General features: G+C 31.0%; 2 protein-coding genes across 3 annotated transcripts; one reads left to right on the plus strand and one right to left on the minus strand.

Annotated features, from left to right (window-relative positions):
- Positions 1–7,509: 7,509 nt before the first annotated feature.
- Positions 7,510–8,136, plus strand: LOC114194937. The gene has a single exon (XM_028085338.1). The coding sequence runs from the start codon at positions 7,510–7,512 to the stop codon at positions 8,134–8,136; it is 627 nt and encodes a 208-aa protein (XP_027941139.1).
- A 5,723-nt stretch (positions 8,137–13,859) lies between these two features.
- Positions 13,860–16,157, minus strand: LOC114193655 (uncharacterized protein At4g00950-like). Of its 2 annotated transcripts, none has more exons than XM_028083539.1 (2): positions 15,481–16,157; positions 13,860–14,306 (listed from the first exon to the last, which is right to left on the minus strand). In XM_028083539.1, the coding sequence occupies exons 1-2, from the start codon at positions 16,000–16,002 to the stop codon at positions 14,298–14,300; spliced, it is 531 nt and encodes a 176-aa protein (XP_027939340.1). In that variant the 5' UTR covers positions 16,003–16,157; the 3' UTR covers positions 13,860–14,297. The 2 variants fall into 2 exon arrangements, with proteins under 2 accessions (XP_027939340.1, XP_027939339.1); XM_028083538.1 differs by having other exon boundaries at positions 13,860–14,301; positions 15,481–16,147.
- Positions 16,158–18,369: the final 2,212 nt, after the last annotated feature.

Genomic DNA, 18,369 nt, shown 5'->3' on the forward strand with positions numbered 1-18,369 from the left:
ACTAGTTTTAGTTAGATGACTACACTGATGCAATCTCCTAACAACTTCACTTCCCAGCTTAGATTCTCATACTTCTCTACCAATTCTTGCTCTTACCTCATCAAACCAAGGACTTGAACCCCTTTTTTTTTATCATTTAAGCTTTTACTATCGTTTTCTCACTTCTACGTTGACACTTCAATTTGAAACCATAACCCAATTCATCTCCTACTTCTCCTGTCCAACTTCTTTTGTGCAACACCACACTTCTAGCTATTGGTGATCATTGAACATTGTTAACCAATCCTCATAAGAAATACACCTTTTGTTATTCTTGAGAAATCACTACTGTATCAACCACCAGGTCATGAGCAAGATAACTCTTCTCTTGCACCTCCAACCATTGATATGAATAACCCACCACTATACCACTGCGCTACCCTGACCCATACACAACCCCATAGTAATGAGATTGGAAGACAACCAATTCACCTTTGAGATTATGTCCCAACCTTGTAAAAGGACAATTCAAATTGACTTTGAATCTGAATCCTTTAATCACCACGAGACATACCAAAGACCCGAGCAATCTTCACTTGGCCACAATTGTAGCAAAACCACCATCTCAACTCCAACTCCCTCTAGCACCCAACAATGGCTCATCCACCATAATTCTAACACCAAGAGGTTATGACCCCAAACGAAACCAAAAGCCCTAGTCCAAGCATCACCTTTGTAACATGTATGAAGAGACTGATCGGATAAAAAGGAAGAGCTCGTCAAGAGGACCACCCTAGCGGTCTCCGATCTTCAAACAGATGAACAGAAGGTGAGAACTTCTAGAGAGAAGTCAGAGAACTCTAGAAAAGTAGTTTCTAGAGAGATTATGTGTTTTTAAAATAATGAAACTCATTTATAACAAAACTATTTATACTAAAACCTTTTAACATTAAATAATCGAGTCTCACTATTTTTAAACCACTATCAATTCCAAAATGCCAATTTCTAGGATTTTACATTCTCCCCACTTGTATTAATTTGTTTGTTTGTAGTTTATATATTTTGCAATATATTTTTGAATTACGAAATATGTAGTAATGAAATTTACAATGTATAAGGAAATATAATTATTGAATGAAATTCAGTACACATAACCTAATTGACATAATTAATAAAAAAATAAAATTCATTAGAACCAAAATGGATAATTAAATCTTGTACCCCTTTTGGATATGCATTTAATCAAGGATTCAGATGTTTCCTTATTTAATAGACTCTTGATGGACGTGTATATTGTAACATCTTTTTTTTAATAAACTGTATTATTTATTTTAAATAAAGCAATTAGAAAATCTTATATTTTTACTAATGTTTCATATTTTATCTAAATGCATTTTAAACATTAAAAATATATTTTATCATGATGTAATTTTACTTATTGAAAATAACAATAAGAATAAAACAAAACAAATATTATATATATATATATATATATATATATATATATATATATGAAGGATTTTTTAAAAGAGAAAAAAAAAATAATATAGAAAAGAAAAAGAAAAAAGAAAAGAATAAGAAAGGATAAGAAGATAAGAAGAAGAAAAAAGGAGGATAATGATGATTTGGATAAACATGCACATGCTTTGCTTTATATATATATGGAATGAGAGAAGTTACGGTGAGGTGAGAAAGTGAGAAAGTGAGAAAGTGAGAAAGAAAGAAAGAAAGAAAGAAAGGAGGGAGAGAGAGAAAGAAAGGAGAAAGAAAAAGAGAAAGAGAAAGAAAGGAGAGAGAGAGAGAAAGAGGAAGAGAAAGAAGAGAGGGAAAGAAAGTATAGAGCAAAGATTCAAAGATATCTTAGTCTTCTTCAAAGATTATTAGTGTGCCCTTCAATCAATAAGGTAAGGGGGAGTGAGGTTAAGCTCTTATATATTAATCTTGATAAGCTCATGGGTTTTATATTAATCTTTTATTTATTTTGACTCATATATTATTCTTTTTACTTTCATTTAACTTATTTTCATTTATTATCCTCTTATATTTATTTTATTTAACCTCTAATTATACACGGATCTTGTTTACTTATTTAATCTCCAAATATGTATTGATCCTGTTTATTTATTTTATTTATTTTATTTTATTTATCTCCAGTTACGCACTGGTCCTGTTTATTTATTTTATTTCATTTTATTTATCTCCAGTTACGCACTGGTCCTGTTTATTTAGTTTATTTTATTTATCTCCAGTTACGCACTGATCCTATTTATTTATTTAATTTAATTTAATTTATCTCCAGTTATGCACTGATCCTGTTTATTTATTTTATTTAATCTCCAATTAGTATTGGTCCTGTTTAATTTATATTTTTGTTTATTTATAACGTTCTTACCCTTATCTAATTATTTATTTAAAGTTCTTGCTTTGATTCTTATTTTATCATTATTTTTACAATTAAAAATAAATAAATGTGAAGTAAAAGTATATACTATTTTATTCAGTGAGCTTGGATATAAGAAAATTGTATGTACATTTTATCGTTGTTTTATATTCTTTGTATAGTTTATACAATGACATGAATTGATAGTCATCACATTTAATGACCTTTGAAAATATCCAAGAGTATGTCAGTTAAGTAAGAGTTAAGTCTGGTTTCAATAAGTTGAGATTAAACCAGTGTCAAAGTGTTTGTATTTGGGAAGTCACAGTTTGGTACACTGCGGGATGAAAGGCAAGGACCATGGTGGGGTCTAAGAAAGTTTTACCAAGTAGGTGAATATCTGGATAGTTCAGAATAGCGCCCTGGACTAGGATATTCATAGGCCAAACTTGGGACTATCCGATACCTGCTCGGCATCGCCAAGGTTAGGTAGTGAGTATATATCTCTTTTGTGAGCCGATGAATGGCTAATATTCTTGAGAAAGAAATAATTATGATTGTACCAATATTTTATGAGAAATACTCAACTACCTAATCACTTCCCAAAGCAACTTTTGATGTTCAGATTGGATCATCAGAAGTGGAATATGGATCCATATGTCTGGTAAAACAAGATCAAGTTTGGTGGTTATAGGTCCAAATCTAGGCCCCCGGTGTCTGCATTGTTTGTTGAGTTTATTAAGATTGATATTTAAGGCTTATAAAGACCTCACTCCTTTCATATTTTGTTTTTCATATGTACCTGTTGCATGAGCAGAAGAGGAACTTGCTCAGTGAGAGTTGTTCGGGATATTATTGGTGGATCTTCTGAAGATTGACTCATGGATAATTTCTATTAATATCTTTAGGAGATGTTAAAAATATAGAAAATCTTCTATTCTGATGTAGGACTCTTAATATTTAACAAATATATATTTTTGTAATATTTCATGAACAATTACATAGATGCAAACTACATATATAAATATGAAGTTATGTTATTATTAATGTTCTCTCAAGGATAATCGTATGGAAAAAAAAATTGATTCCATATTTTTTTATCAAATAATAATTATTTAGTATAGTAGTCGGGGTGTCACATTTAGTGGTATCAGAGCAGTTCTTTCTGTCAAGACCTTGGGTATGGTGTCTTCCATGTTTGTAGTCTCTACTAGTAAGTAGAGGTGCAAGTTGTTTGTTCTTACATTTTTCTTGTAAAAGAGAAATGCAAGATAAGTAGACTAATAAAAGTAAGTAATAACAACAATTAATACTTGTAGTAAGGATAAGTTTTAACAATAGTTTAAAAAAAAAAATCTAAAGAAAACTAAGGAAATTGTTCATTCTTTCAGGAAAAGATGGATAATGGACCAAACATTACCAATGAGTTGTTGGAAAGAATGACAATTGTCCTGGAAAATATGAGCCAAAAACAAAATGTTGAACCCATGGAAAATCAAGGATTAGAAACCTTTCGCAGGAATAATCCACAAAAATTTAAAGGGGGATTTAATCCTGAAGGTGCTCAGTCATAGATAGCAGAAATTGAGAAAATTTTCATCGCAATGACGTGTGCAGATGCAAATAGAGTCACATTTGCTACATTTATGCTCGTTGAAGAAGCTGAAAACTGGTGGAGATTTACAAAACAACAATTGGAGGATGAAGGGAGACAAATTACTTGGGAAGCCTTCAAACAAAAGTTTCTGGAAAAATATTTTCCAGAGGATCTTCGGAGGAGGAAAGAAGTTGAATTCCTTAATCTTCGTCAAGGAATCATGTCTGTAGGAGAATATGCAGCAAAGTTTGACGAGTTGTCAAAGTTTTGTCCTTACTTTCATGATAGAGTTGATGAACGTTCCCGTTGTTCCAAGTTTGAAAGTGGACTGAGACCTGATATTAAACAAGCAGTTGGTTATTTAGAGATTTCTTCCTTTCCCAATCTTGTAAACCGTTGTAGGATTTATGAGGATGATACTAAGGCAAGGCAAACTCAATGGAGGCAAGGAGGGCCTTTGAGGCACAAAAGAAATGATTTTAATAATAAGAAACCCTACCAACGTCCATCTCATGCTTCATGGAATTCTTCAGGACAAAGACATTCCTCTCCTGCCAATAATTCAAGCATAACCAACCCTATCAAATGTTTCCACTGTGGAGGACCTCATCTGTCAAGAAATTGCACCATAAGGACTATAACTTGCTTCAATTGTGGGAAGTTGGGTCATTATCGTAATGAATGCAAAGAGTTAATTAAGGAGCAAGGAAGTAGAGGAAGCATCAACAGAGGAAAGAATCAACTTGGAAGACCAAAGACAACCGGGAGAGTCTTCACGATGAATGGTACTGAAGCTGTTCAATCTGAAGATCTAATCCAAGGTAAATGCATCATAAATGGTCACCTCGTTAATGTACTATATGATTCAGGTGCTACTCATTCTTTCATATCACATGAGTGTGTCAAACATTTAAAGTTACCTATCTCTTTATTACCATATGATTTAACTGTGTCTACTCCTACCAATGTTCCAGTCACGACTTCACTTGCATGTACAAATTGCAATATTTCTATAGGGAATAGAAAATTTTCTGTAAATCTTATATGTCTACCCTTGTCTCATTTGGATATTGTTCTTGGAATGGACTGGTTATCTTCCAACCATGTTCTCCTAAACTGTCACGATAAGACTTTAATTTTTGAATCACACATAGGTGAAGTTTTTGACTCAAAAGAATTAAAAGAGAGTACTACCAACCACAATGAAATCCCAAAAGGATCTCAAGTATACATGATCTTAACTTCTTTAAAAGTCAAGGAAATTCCAGACATTAATAAGTTTCCTGTTGTTTGTGAGTATCTTGATGTTTTCCTTGAAGATGTTCCTGGGTTACCTCCACAAAGAGAAATAGAATTCACTATAGACTTGGTACCAGGATCAAGACCTGTGTCTATAGCCCCTTATAGGATGTCACCTCTAGAGTTAGCAGAATTAGAAAAACAAATAGAAGAATTGTTGGATAAACAATTCATCAGACCTAGTGTTTCTCCCTGGGGTGCGCCAGTATTGTTAGTCAAGAAAAAGGATGGCACTATGAGGTTGTGTGTGGATTATCGTCAGCTTAACAAAATCACCATTAAGAACAAATACCCTCTACCAAGGATTGATGATTTGATGGATCAATTGAGAGGTGCTGTGGTATATTCCAAAATTGACTTAAAATCTGGTTATCATCAGATTCGAGTCAAGGCAGAAGATATTCAAAAGACAGCTTTTAGGACAAGATACGGTCATTATGAGTACTTGGTAATGCCTTTTGGTGTGACCAATGCTCCTGCCATTTTTATGGATTATATGAACCGTATTTTTCATGAATTTTTGGATAAATTTGTGGTTGTTTTCATTGACGACATTTTAATTTATTCCAAAAATCATGAAGAACATGAGAGGCATTTGAGGATTGTGTTACAAATTCTAAGAGAAAGACAATTGTATGGAAAATGGTCAAAGTGTGAATTCTGGTTGAGAGAAGTTCAATTTTTGGGTCATGTGATATCACAAAATGGCATTGCAGTTGACCCCTCAAAGGTTCAAGCGGTATTGCTTTGGGAACAACCAAAGAATATCACAGAAATACGAAGTTTCTTAGGATTAGCAGGCTACTATAGAAAATTCATTGAAAGATTTTCTAAATTAGCATTGCCTTTGACTAAGTTAACACGTAAGGGAAAACCTTTCAAATGGAATGAAGCATGTGAGTTTAGTTTTCAAGAGTTGAAGAAAAAATTAACATCTGCACCTGTTTTAATCCTTCCTGACCCTACAAAAAATTTTGAGGTATATTGTGATGCATGCAGACAAGGATTAGGATGTGTGTTAATGCAAGAAAGAAAAGTTGCAGCTTATGCTTCACGACAACTCAAGCAACATGAGCTTAATTATCCTACACATGATTTGGAATTAGCTGCAGTGGTGTTTGCATTGAAAATATGGAGACATTACTTGTATGGGGCAAGGTTTGAAGTTTTTAGTGACCATAAAAGTTTGAAGTACCTTTTTGATCAGAAAGAACTAAATATGAGACAACGTAGATGGATGGAATTTCTTAAGGATTATGACTTTGAGCTGCAATATCACCCTGGGAAAGCAAATGTTGTTGCTGATGCTTTAAGTCGAAAGTCTATACATGCATCCATGATGATGGTGAAATAATTGGATTTGATAGAATCATTCAGAGACTTGAACTTAGCTGTAAAACTTAGACCCAATAGCATATGCTTAGGAATGTTAAAAATATCAAGTGAATTCTTAGAAGAAATAAAGAGAGCTCAAGAAAGAGGTCAATTTTTGCAAGAAAAATTGATAGCAAAAGTTGAAGGAAAGGAATCTGAATTCCACAAAGATTCAAATGGAATCATCAAGTTTAGAGATAGAATTTGCATACCTGCAAAAGAAGAGTTGAGAAAGTTGATAATGGAGGAAGCTCATAAGAGTAGCTTAAGTATTCATCCGGGTACTACAAAGATGTATTAAGACTTAAAGAAAATGTTTTGGTGGTCTGGGATGAAGAAAGAAGTGGTGGAGTTTGTTGCACGTTGTCTAGTGTGTCAGAAAACAAAAGTTGAACATAGAAAGCCTTATGGGGAACTACAATCCTTAGATGTACCGGAATGGAAATGAGAAAGCATATCCATGGATTTTGTGACAGGTTTACCAAAGACTGTGTCAGGTCATGATGCAATTTGGGTCATTGTAGATAGATTAACAAAATCTGCTCACTTTCTACCTATTAACATTAGATTTTCCTTAGAAAAGTTAGCTCATTTGTACATAAAAGAAATTATCAAACTACATGGAGTACCTTTTAGTATAATTTCTGATAGAGACCCTCGTTTCACATCTAGATTTTGGGATAGCTTACAAAAAGCCTTGGGAACAAAAGTTAGGCTTAGTTCAGCTTATCACCCTCAAACTGATGGACAATCAGAAAGGACTATCCAATCTTTAGAAGACTTGTTGAGAGCCTGTGTTTTAGAACAAACTGAAAGTTGGGAGAAATTTCTACCACTTATAGAGTTCACTTATAACAACAGTTTCCACTCAAGCATAGGAATGGCTCCATATGAGGCTCTATATGGGAGAAGGTGTAGAACCCCGTTGTGTTGGTATGAGAATGGAAATTCCTTAGTTTTGGGTCCAGAGGTAATTCAACAAGCAACTGAGAAGATTAAAATGATCAGGGAAAAGATGAAAACTTCTCAAGATAGGCAGAAAAGTTACTATGATAAACGAAGGGAACCCCTTGAGTTTGAAGAAGGAGATCATGTTTTCTTGAAAGTTACACCTGTAACTGGGGTTGGTAGAGCTATCAAATCTAGGAAACTTACACCCAAATTCATAGGTCCTTATCAAATCCTTAAAAGAATTGGTTCTGTCGCATACCAAATTGCTTTACCTCCAAACCTTTCAAAACTTCATAATGTTTTTCATGTGTCTCAACTTCGTAAATATATTCATGACCCTTTTCATGTGATAGAACCTGATATAGTACAAATACGAGAAAACCTTACTTATGATGTGCTTCCTGTAAGGATTGGAGATCGAAGGATTAAACAACTTCGAGAAAAGGACATACCTTTGGTAAAGATATTGTGGAATCAACAAGATGAAGGTGATGCAACTTGGGAATTAGAAAGTAGTATGAGAGAGATGTATCCCCATCTTTTTGCAACCACGTGAATTTCGGGGACGAAATTCCTAAAAGGAGGGGAGAAATGTAACATCTTTTTTTTAATAAACTGTATTATTTATTTTAAATAAAGCATTTAGAAAATCTTATATTTTTACTAATGTTTCATATTTTATCTAAATGCATTTTAAACATTAAAAATATATTTTATCATGATGTAATTTTACTTATTGAAAATAACAATAAGAATAAAACAAAACAAATATTATATATATATATATATATATGAAGGATTTTTTAAAAGAGAAAAAAAATAATATAGAAAAGAAAAAGAAAAAAGAAAAGAATAAGAAAGGATAAGAAGATAAGAAGAAAAGATAAGAAGAAAAAAAAAAGGAGGATAATGATGATTTGGATAAACATGCATATGCTTTGCTTTATATATATATGGAATGAGAGAAGTTACGGTGAGGTGAGAAAGTGAGAAAGTGAGAAAGTGAGAAAGAAAGAAAGAAAGAAAGAAAGGAGGGAGAGAGAGAAAGAAAGGAGAAAGAAAAAGAGAAAGAGAAAGAAAGGAGAGAGAGAGAGAGAAAGAGGAAGAGAAAGAAGAGAGGGAAAGAAAGTATAGAGCAAAGATTCAAAGATATCTTAGTCTTCTTCAAAGATTATTAGTGTGCCCTTCAATCAATAAGGTAAGGGGGAGTGAGGTTAAGCTCTTATATATTAATCTTGATAAGCTCATGGGTTTTATATTAATCTTTTATTTATTTTGACTCATATATTATTCTTTTTACTTTCATTTAACTTATTTTCATTTATTATCCTCTTATATTTATTTTATTTAACCTCTAATTATACACGGATCTTGTTTACTTATTTAATCTCCAAATATGTATTGATCCTGTTTATTTATTTTATTTATTTTATTTTATTTATCTCCAGTTACGCACTGGTCCTGTTTATTTATTTTATTTTATTTTATTTATCTCCAGTTACGCACTGGTCCTGTTTATTTAGTTTATTTTATTTATCTCCAGTTACGCATTGGTCCTATTTATTTATTTAATTTAATTTAATTTATCTCCAGTTATGCACTGGTCCTGTTTATTTATTTTATTTAATCTCCAATTAGTATTGGTCTTGTTTAATTTATATTTTTGTTTATTTATAACGTTCTTACCCTTATCTAATTATTTATTTAAAGTTCTTGCTTTGATTCTTATTTTATCATTATTTTTACAATTAAAAATAAATAAATGTGAAGTGAAAGTATATACTATTTTATTCAGTGAGCTTGGATATAAGAAAATTGTATATACATTTTATCGTTGTTTTATATTCTTTGTATAGTTTATACAATGACATGAATTGATAGTCATCACATTTAATGACCTTTGAAAATATCCAAGAGTATGTCAGTTAAGTAAGAGTTAAGTCTGGTTTCAATAAGTTGAGATTAAACCAGTGTCAAAGTGTTTGTATTTGGGAAGTCACAGTTTGGTACACTGCGGGATGAAAGGCAGGGACCATGGTGGGGTCTAAGGAAGTTTTACCAAGTAGGTGAATATCTGGATAGTTCAGAATAGCGCCCTGGACTAGGATATTCATAGGCCAAACTTGGGACTATCCGATACCTGCTCGGCATCGCCAAGGTTAGGTAGTGAGTATATATCTCTTTTGTGAGCCGATGAATGGCTAATATTCTTGAGAAAGAAATAATTATGATTGTACCAATATTTTATGAGAAATACTCAACTACCTAATCACTTCCCAAAGCAACTTTTGATGTTCAGATTGGATCATCAGAAGTGGAATATGGATCCATATGTCTGGTAAAACAAGATCAAGTTTGGTGGTTATAGGTCCAAATCTAGGCCCCCGGTGTCTGCATTGTTTGTTGAGTTTATTAAGATTGATATTTAAGGCTTATAAAGACCTCACTCCTTTCATATTTTGTTTTTCATATGTACCTGTTGCATGAGCAGAAGAGGAACTTGCTCAGTGAGAGTTGTTCGGGATATTATTGGTGGATCTTCTGAAGATTGACTCATGGATAATTTCTATTAATATCTTTAGGAGATGTTAAAAATATAGAAAATCTTCTATTCTGATGTAGGACTCTTAATATTTAACAAATATATATTTTTGTAATATTTCATGAACAATTACATAGATGCAAACTACATATATGAATATGAAGTTATGTTATTATTAATGTTCTCTCAAGGATAATCGTATGGAAAAAAAAAATTGATTCCATATTTTTTTATCAAATAATAATTATTTAGTATAGTAGTCGGGGTGTCACATATATCTTGTTTGGATAAACAATTCAACGTATTGACAAGTGTCGGGACGATACACATATGAGTCCATACATTGAACTGTTTTCCAACGGTTGATCATTTGTGTAATATCATTATCTGATTTGATTTCAACTGTGTCATGGATAAGTTTGTTATTAACTACCTTGACAGGACGAAGGTAATCAATTTCGGTTACTACAGAATGGACCCATAATGTATTCTTTGGGTTATTTTTTTTAGAAGGTCATTGAAGATGAAATTGTGAGGGATTGACATGATGACAGTAACGTCTGATCTGAAGTATAACCATATGGGCTATCTATGATGCCTACCTGTTCTAGAGATCCTCCATAATATAACTTTGTTGGTGAACGCGCGATAGGGTTTGGGTTTTTGGAAGAGGATGAGGGAGTTGGGTGTAGAAGACTAAGTATTTCCACAGGCGACCTTGTGAAGGTAACAAACAATTCAATTATTGTGTTAATGTGTAAATGAGACTAATGAGACTTACAATTAATCATTTCTGCAATGTCATCATCTGTTGAGATTTGAAGAGCATCATAGATAATGGCTCCTTGTTCATTCAATACGGGTATTCAGAAGTACAACTTGTTGATGGATGTGGTGGTTGGAATTTGTAGAGTTGAGCACACTTTATGGTTCAAGAGGTTGAATGTGCATTTGTATGGTATGCGAAAGAGTTCTGAAATTTCACATTGGAATTACATACCATCTTGAGATTGTAGGATTTTGCCATTTGAAAACAAGACTTCAAGGTAGGAATTTGAATAGTTTTCTTGGGTGTTGATGGCAAAGTTCTCCATGCGAGACATTTGGATGTGTTGATCTTTGGAGAGTGGTTGTACTATGTGGGTTTCTTAGGCAATAAAAGACTACAATAGGTTGGGTGTGGAGTATTTGTATTTATAGGGGAAGTATTTGTGCGTGTTGCTATACAAAATAGTGAATCTACCATTTACTTACTTGGGAATGATTATGGTGGAAATCATAAAAGGTATGGCATGTGAAAAGTGGTGGTAGAGAAGATAAGGAAGAGATTGGCAAGATGGAAAGGGAAAAATCTTTCGTTTGCAAGAAGGACATGTTTGCTCAAATTTGTTGTAACAAATTTACCCTTAATTTACTTTTTGTTGTTTAAAATGCCAGCAAAAGTGGAAATGGAAGTCAAGAAAATACAGAGAGTTTTTATGAAGGTAGGGTAGTGAAGGCAAAAAGATAGCTTGGGTAAAATGGAAAAATATTTGTAAACTAAAAGAGGATGGTGGCTTGGACATAAAAGATATCAAGAGTTTTAACATTGCGTTACTCGAAAAATGGAGGTGGAGGATAGCAATAGAAAAGGAAGGATTGTGGAAAACCATTATAGAGTCCAAATGAATACACAAATTTTGGAATCATAGGACTAATAATAGACTTGAAACGTTAAGGTGGCTAGATATTATGAATGTAACTAGTGAAGGAGAATGTGGGAACTAGTTTGCAAGAAACATAGAATGGAAAGTAGGAAAGGGGAAGACAATTGACGTATGGAAAGATAGATGGATAACCTAACAACCTCTATACGAGATCTATCCAAGATTATATTTTAATTCCGATTTTAAGCAAGGGACTATACAAGAGTATGGAAGGTGGAATGTGGATGTCTGGGAATGGAACTTGAACTAGAAACCCAATTACGTTAAACTTTTTTAACGTGTTAAACACATCTCCAAGCTGACATCGAAGCAAAAACTTGTTAAACGGTGTAAACAACTGAAATGCTAGCATAAAACACAATTGACATGTCAAAAAATGTAATGTAATTGGGTTAAAGGTATTCATTCATTTCTAAAGTTTGAGGATCAAAATATATCAAAATTTCAAACAGAGATGAATTTCAATTTCGTGTCAAAGATCAAGATAAATTTCAACCTCAACACAAATTTATCATCATATTTTAAAAATCGTTATTAAGTCTTGTTTTGATGATGATCTCAAATTTAACCAAATTTAATAAACACTTTTCCATTGAATCCAACAATAAATATTTGATAATTTTAACAAATTCTTATTGATACAAAACTTGTTAATACTATTACATACAAATTTTTTTCTTCACATATATAAAATAATATATAAATAAAATTATTTTTAAAAATTTTAATACATTTTATATATTTATCTGTCCAAAATTTTTGCAAATCTAATTTAATACCGATAAAGTATTTCTGAAGATTCGCCGTAAAGTTACCAAGATAAACTTTAATATATTGAAGAACATAATCAAAATAATATTATTAACCCTTTATTTATGTTTTGTTTATCATGTAAATAAGAAATAAATTAATAAAAAGATTAGGATTTGACACGTATTATGGTCATAGAGTTTAAATACTAAGTTTGTCTTTAGAATATCTATATTTTATTTATTAATCCTATATAAATATGATATTTTTATATAATCCTTATAAATATATAATTTTTAAGTTTAGTTTCTAATAACGTCTTCATGTCGTCATATCATCTGTAATTTTATATGGAGAGTTTTTATTCACTTGCATCATCACTTTATAGAGAATAAAAATAAAATTTTAAATTTCTCCGGACAAATGAAACAAATAAAAATATTGAAAAAGAAAAAAAAATATTAATATTATAGAAACAAAAGCATATATTTAACTAGCGTAAGTATTAACCTTAACGTAGATGCAGAGTTTAAGAAGGCTTCCACGATTATACCCAAAACTAGAGTTCAAATAAAGAAAAGTCTCAACCCTTGCCCAAACCAACAACTAACTAAACAAGAATATTATAACATAGGATTTGCAAGACACGCACATCTCATTAAATTTAAGGTACATATTTTATTCAATACATTCAAGAAAATAAAACATAATTTGTAGATTTTTTTTATGCAAACTAAGCATCATAAAGATTTTCCATTTGACTTAGAGTTAAAACAGGCACACAATTTCCATGTATAAAAAAAAAAATCATGGTTTTCTAAATGAACATAAAAGTAAAATTTAAACATATTTTTTGGGTTAAACACCAAACGAAGGTGATAATAGTGAAAAATATTGTTCGTTGAAAACATAAGTATTCTTGGAATTAAAAGCATTTCTTTCAAAAAATATCTTAATTTGTAATTAAGTGGGAAATGCAAATGATGTTTGATGAGAACTCAATAAATAATGAGTGAAACCATAGAGACTACTATTTTGAACAACACAAACAAGAAATATATGTAAGGAGGAGTATATAATCAAGGAATTATACAAAAGTTAGACTAAGCCAAATAAAAATGTGGTGAACAAAAACAAATACTCTTTAAAGTGGTCAAAAGAAATACTCTGTTTTGGTTACACCTTACAAAATTACAAATTCATGTACATTGATGATAAACGATTTTTTACTATTATTCTTCTAAGTGACACTTAGAATACCCTTTCCTAAATATTTACTAATTATTATTTGCTTAAAGATATATCTACCAAGTTCTAATATAAAGAACCTCTCTTTTATACTTTCATAATTGAACAAAAATAAAAGTCATACCTCAACTTTTGAGTATCATTCACTCTATTATCTCCATGTTTCTAACTTTAGATTATCTAAAAAACAAACTTTTACATCGCATGATAAAGAGATAAATTTTATCTTTGAACAAGAAGTATATCAACGAGTCTAGTATCAATAACATTTTTAAAAATCTAACTTCATTCATTATCCACATTGTTATACCCTCTTCCATATTTTTACCCACCCTAGGGTAATGGCCATGACAGAGGAATCTAACGTTGCATTGGTCAAAGATCAAACGCTGTCAAATTTGGGCATCCATTTTCCCTGCTTTTCTTTCCTGCGCTTCCAGGGTACCACTTGCTTAAAGGTTTCACAAATGCTTACCTGCACTAACAAATTGCTTCACAATAAGATTTTAAGATCACAACCAAACCCAAATGTAACAGCAAAAATCAATGTTCTGTTCCTTCTAGTCAAGTGTCAAGCTGTTTGAGTAGGTTGTTCTTGGTGAAAGGAAGGAAAATGTTGCTAACTCTGAACTGCAACTTTTGGTACCAAGAAAACGAAAAGGGACAAAGATTTCAAAGAATTAAAATAGGATAATAATATTTTGATATCTAAATTTTGACAATTTTTTTTACGGTACAAGATGATATTTTTTAAATAATTTTAAAATAAAAAAAATAAAAGAATAAAAAAATGAAAAATTACTTAAAAATATCATTTTAAATTATAAAAGAAATTGTTAGAATTTAATTATTAAAAAATTATTTTCTATTAAAATATGTTAATTTCTTGTTTGCTTTTTATATTAAATAGTGTGCCTTTCCCGTTCACTTTCCTGTATTAAAATTCTTGTCACTCTATTTCTATTTGAAAGCATACTCGATGCAGTTTATGGTGATTTGTTTGTATGACGAAAATAACAAAGAAATTGAATGGGAGAAAACCAATTTTTTTAATTTAAAAAAATGAAGAAAATTTAATTTTTAAAATCACTGGAGGCTTTCGTAAAACTAAAAGAGGTATGATTTATAAATGAAGGAACTGATATTATGTATTTAATATCATTAAAAATACACGATTTACTATTTTAGTCTAAATCAAATTGCACTAAAATTGTATCAATCCTATTCTATGTCAATTCAAATTAAATTACATTGAAATTTCGTCAATCCTGCAAGATTTTAGTTGAAATGAAAAGAAAAAAAATAATCAAAATTAGGTTGTATCTATAAGACTTCTCGTTTCACTCAGAAATTTTGTAAGATCAGTTAATTTCACTTTAAAAACGTGTCAACACGGCTATCCCTTTAAATTAACTATGCTTATCATTTTGTAGAACATGTTGATTTCATTTTTTAACCTTTTTTTGTTATTCCATTAAATCAAAATTCTCATCAAATTTAATTTTAAATTTATTTTCCAGCAAGAAGATATATTTTGATATACTTTTAACCGTAAATTTCCCTTAAGTTCACACTACTCTAAAAATTAAAAATCATTTCCCAAATTAGCATAAACCTTTAGAAAAGAAATGGACAAGAAACGAAGCTTACATACCCACATGTGTGAACTTCGGTGGGAGAGAGTCGAAAAGCTTCCTTTTCTTCTAACCCTTGTGATCTTCACCTTACTCGTTCCCTCCACAGTTGAAGTTGATAAGTCAAAACTACCCTCCTCTGCCTCGTTCTTCTTCAACGCGCTCCACCTGTTAGACGCGAAATTCGCATTCCACGTGTCCTTCGAAGGCCTACACGACGTCGTAAAAGACATGGCGCGTCCAACATAAGGCCCGTCCAGCACGGTTGTCGGCGACGAACCCTTGCCCTCCAACAAAACCAACCTCGGAGGAAGTTCCAAGGTTCTAGCCACGTCATCACTACCCTTGGGCCTGGATCCGCTGTGGCAGGGCCTAGGCCTCCCCGGCGCCTCCTCCCAGTCGAACGGAACAGACACCGCCGTCCGCGGCGGTGGAGTAGGCAAATCCGGCGGCATGCTCGCCCGCGAAATTGTTAGCAGAGAGAGCTTTGGCGGTGTTTGTGGTTGGTCTTGGTGGAGCTTCTTCTTCTCTGAACCCATCATTATGAAGGTAAATGAGTGAAGTGTGGGTAGCGTGAGCGTGTAGTTTTTATAGAGAGAGTCAACAAGTTTTTGTTAGATTTGGATAGAGTGACCACAAGTGAGTTATGTGTGATTCTGACCAAGTTTGAGTAGGCTCCTGAGGCGCTTCTTCACGAGAAAATACGCATTTTTATTTTTCATAATAATAATATTATTATTATTATTATTATCGTTGGTGGTGGTGGATCCCGCCTTGACTCTTTCTAAATGCTAGTAACAACAATCAACGGTCACTAACACGTTTAAGTCTTCAAAGTAATGAATGGGAGAAATTCTCATTGGTGAAATCCATGACTTCGAATGTTAGTTACGACATTTAAATATATGGCTTAAATAGTCTTTTGGTCCTAGTTTTGGTCGACTTTTTTCACTTTGATCTTACTTTTTAAATTGTTTTCAATTTGGTCCTATTTTTCGTTATATTTTTTCAATCAACTTCTTTCCGTTAACTCCATCCAAATCATTAACGGATGTGAACAGTAACTGCCACGTGTCATCTTGTGATTTTTTTGATTTTTTTTTAATTTTTTTTTAATTTTTTTTAATTTTTTTTTAAATTTTTTTAAATTTTTTTAATTTTTTTTTAATTTTTTTATTTAAAAAAAATGTACACGTGTCAAGTTTATATTATGCCACGTGTCAGAATTAGATTTTTGTATTCAATTTGGTTCTATTATTCGTTATCTGTTTTCAATTTGGTCCTAGTTTTTTTTAAAAAATTTAACATTTTTTTCCTCTCCAAATTGAGACAAAATTTAATTTGTATATATTAAAATGCATATTTTTGTTAAATATTTTAATTTAGAATTAAATTTAGTTTAGAATTAAAACGAAAAAAAGCAATAACACCATTAATTTAAATTTTTTTTTTAATTTAGTATTTTTGTTCCTCTCCAAAGACAAAATACAATTTGTATATAAATGTTATACGAATATTCTTATTAAAATACATATTTTTATTAAATATTTTTAATTTAAAATTAGAGTTGGTTTAAAATTAAATATTTTTAACCTCTTAAAATTTTAAATTAATGGTGTTATTGCTTTTTTTCGTTTTAATTTTAAACTAAATTTAATTCTAAATTAAAATATTTAACAAAAATATGCATTTTAATATATACAAATTAAATTTTGTCTCAATTTGGAGAGGAAAAAAAATGTTAAATTTTTTAAAAAAAACTAGGACCAAATTGAAAACAGATAACGAATAATAGGACCAAATTGAATACAAAAATCTTATTCTGACACGTGGCATAATATGAGCTTGACACGTGTACATTTTTTTAAATAAAAAAAATTAAAAAAAAATTAAAAAAAATTAAAAAAAAAATTAAAAAAAATTAAAAAAAAATTAAAAAAAAATCAAAAAAAAATCAAAAAAATCACAAAATGACACGTGGCAGTTACTGTTCACATCCGTTAATGATTTGGACGGAGTTAACGGAAAGGAGTTAATTGAAAAAATATAACGAAAAGTAGGACCAAATTGAAAACAATTTAAAAAGTAGGACCAAAGTGAAAAAAGTCGACCAAAACTAAGACCAAAAGAGTATTTAAGCCTAAATATATCTAGACGAAAATATAATTACACATGACATATATTTAATATAATATTTGTTGAACAGTTTTTATCCAAATCTTTATAAGCTCATGTTCCCTTAATTTTGATGACCTAGAATCGCGGTGTTAAATATATTAAAAATTCAGCATAATATACTATCTTCTAATGGTTTTGGTTTTGACATTTAAGTTAATAAATAAATAAAGTACACATATGGTTCGTGATTTAAGTGATGTAATTCAACCGGATAATTACAATTGCATTATCTTAGAAGGGAGGGTCCAATTAGAAGATTGAATGATGGGGAGTTTCAAATATGATGTAATCCTAAAAATGGATTAAAAATGTATTAATTTTGTTTTATGTTGGGTGGGAATAAACTAAAACTAAAAGAAAATCCTTAATGATCAATTTTAGTGATAAAAAAATAATTAGTCACTCTAGTGACCAATTTAAATATCAATCTATTAACTAAAAATTATTGGTAATTAAAATAGTTTCAAAAAATTATAAATGATCTCAAAATTGGTAACTAAAACAGTTTCTATTATAAATTGGTCTCTAAATTGGTTACTAATATTAACTACCAAAATAATTTGTCTCTGAATTAGTCTCTAATTAAGAAATTGGTTACTAAATTGGTTTCTAAACATATTTTTAGTCATAAAAATGGTTATTTTTTGATAGTTTTTTTTTGTAGTGTAAACTATTCTTAGTATTAGTCTAATTTTCAATGTTTCGTTTGAATAAAGGATTAAGAAAAGTAT

The sequence above is a fragment of the Vigna unguiculata genome, chromosome 8, assembly GCF_004118075.2.
Source record: "Vigna unguiculata cultivar IT97K-499-35 chromosome 8, ASM411807v1, whole genome shotgun sequence".
Classification (NCBI taxonomy): Eukaryota; Viridiplantae; Streptophyta; class Magnoliopsida; order Fabales; family Fabaceae; genus Vigna; species Vigna unguiculata.

Coding starts and splice junctions, on each gene's coding strand:
- LOC114194937 (XM_028085338.1), top strand. CDS start 7,510: ATGGCTCCATATGAGGCTCTATATGGGAGAAGGTGTAGAACCCCGTTG.
- LOC114193655 (XM_028083538.1), bottom strand. CDS start 16,002: ATGATGGGTTCAGAGAAGAAGAAGCTCCACCAAGACCAACCACAAACA. Junction 14,302..15,480: donor ACCGAAGTTCACACATGTGG/GTATGTAAGCTT, acceptor TTGTTAGTGCAG/GTAAGCATTTGTGAAACCTT.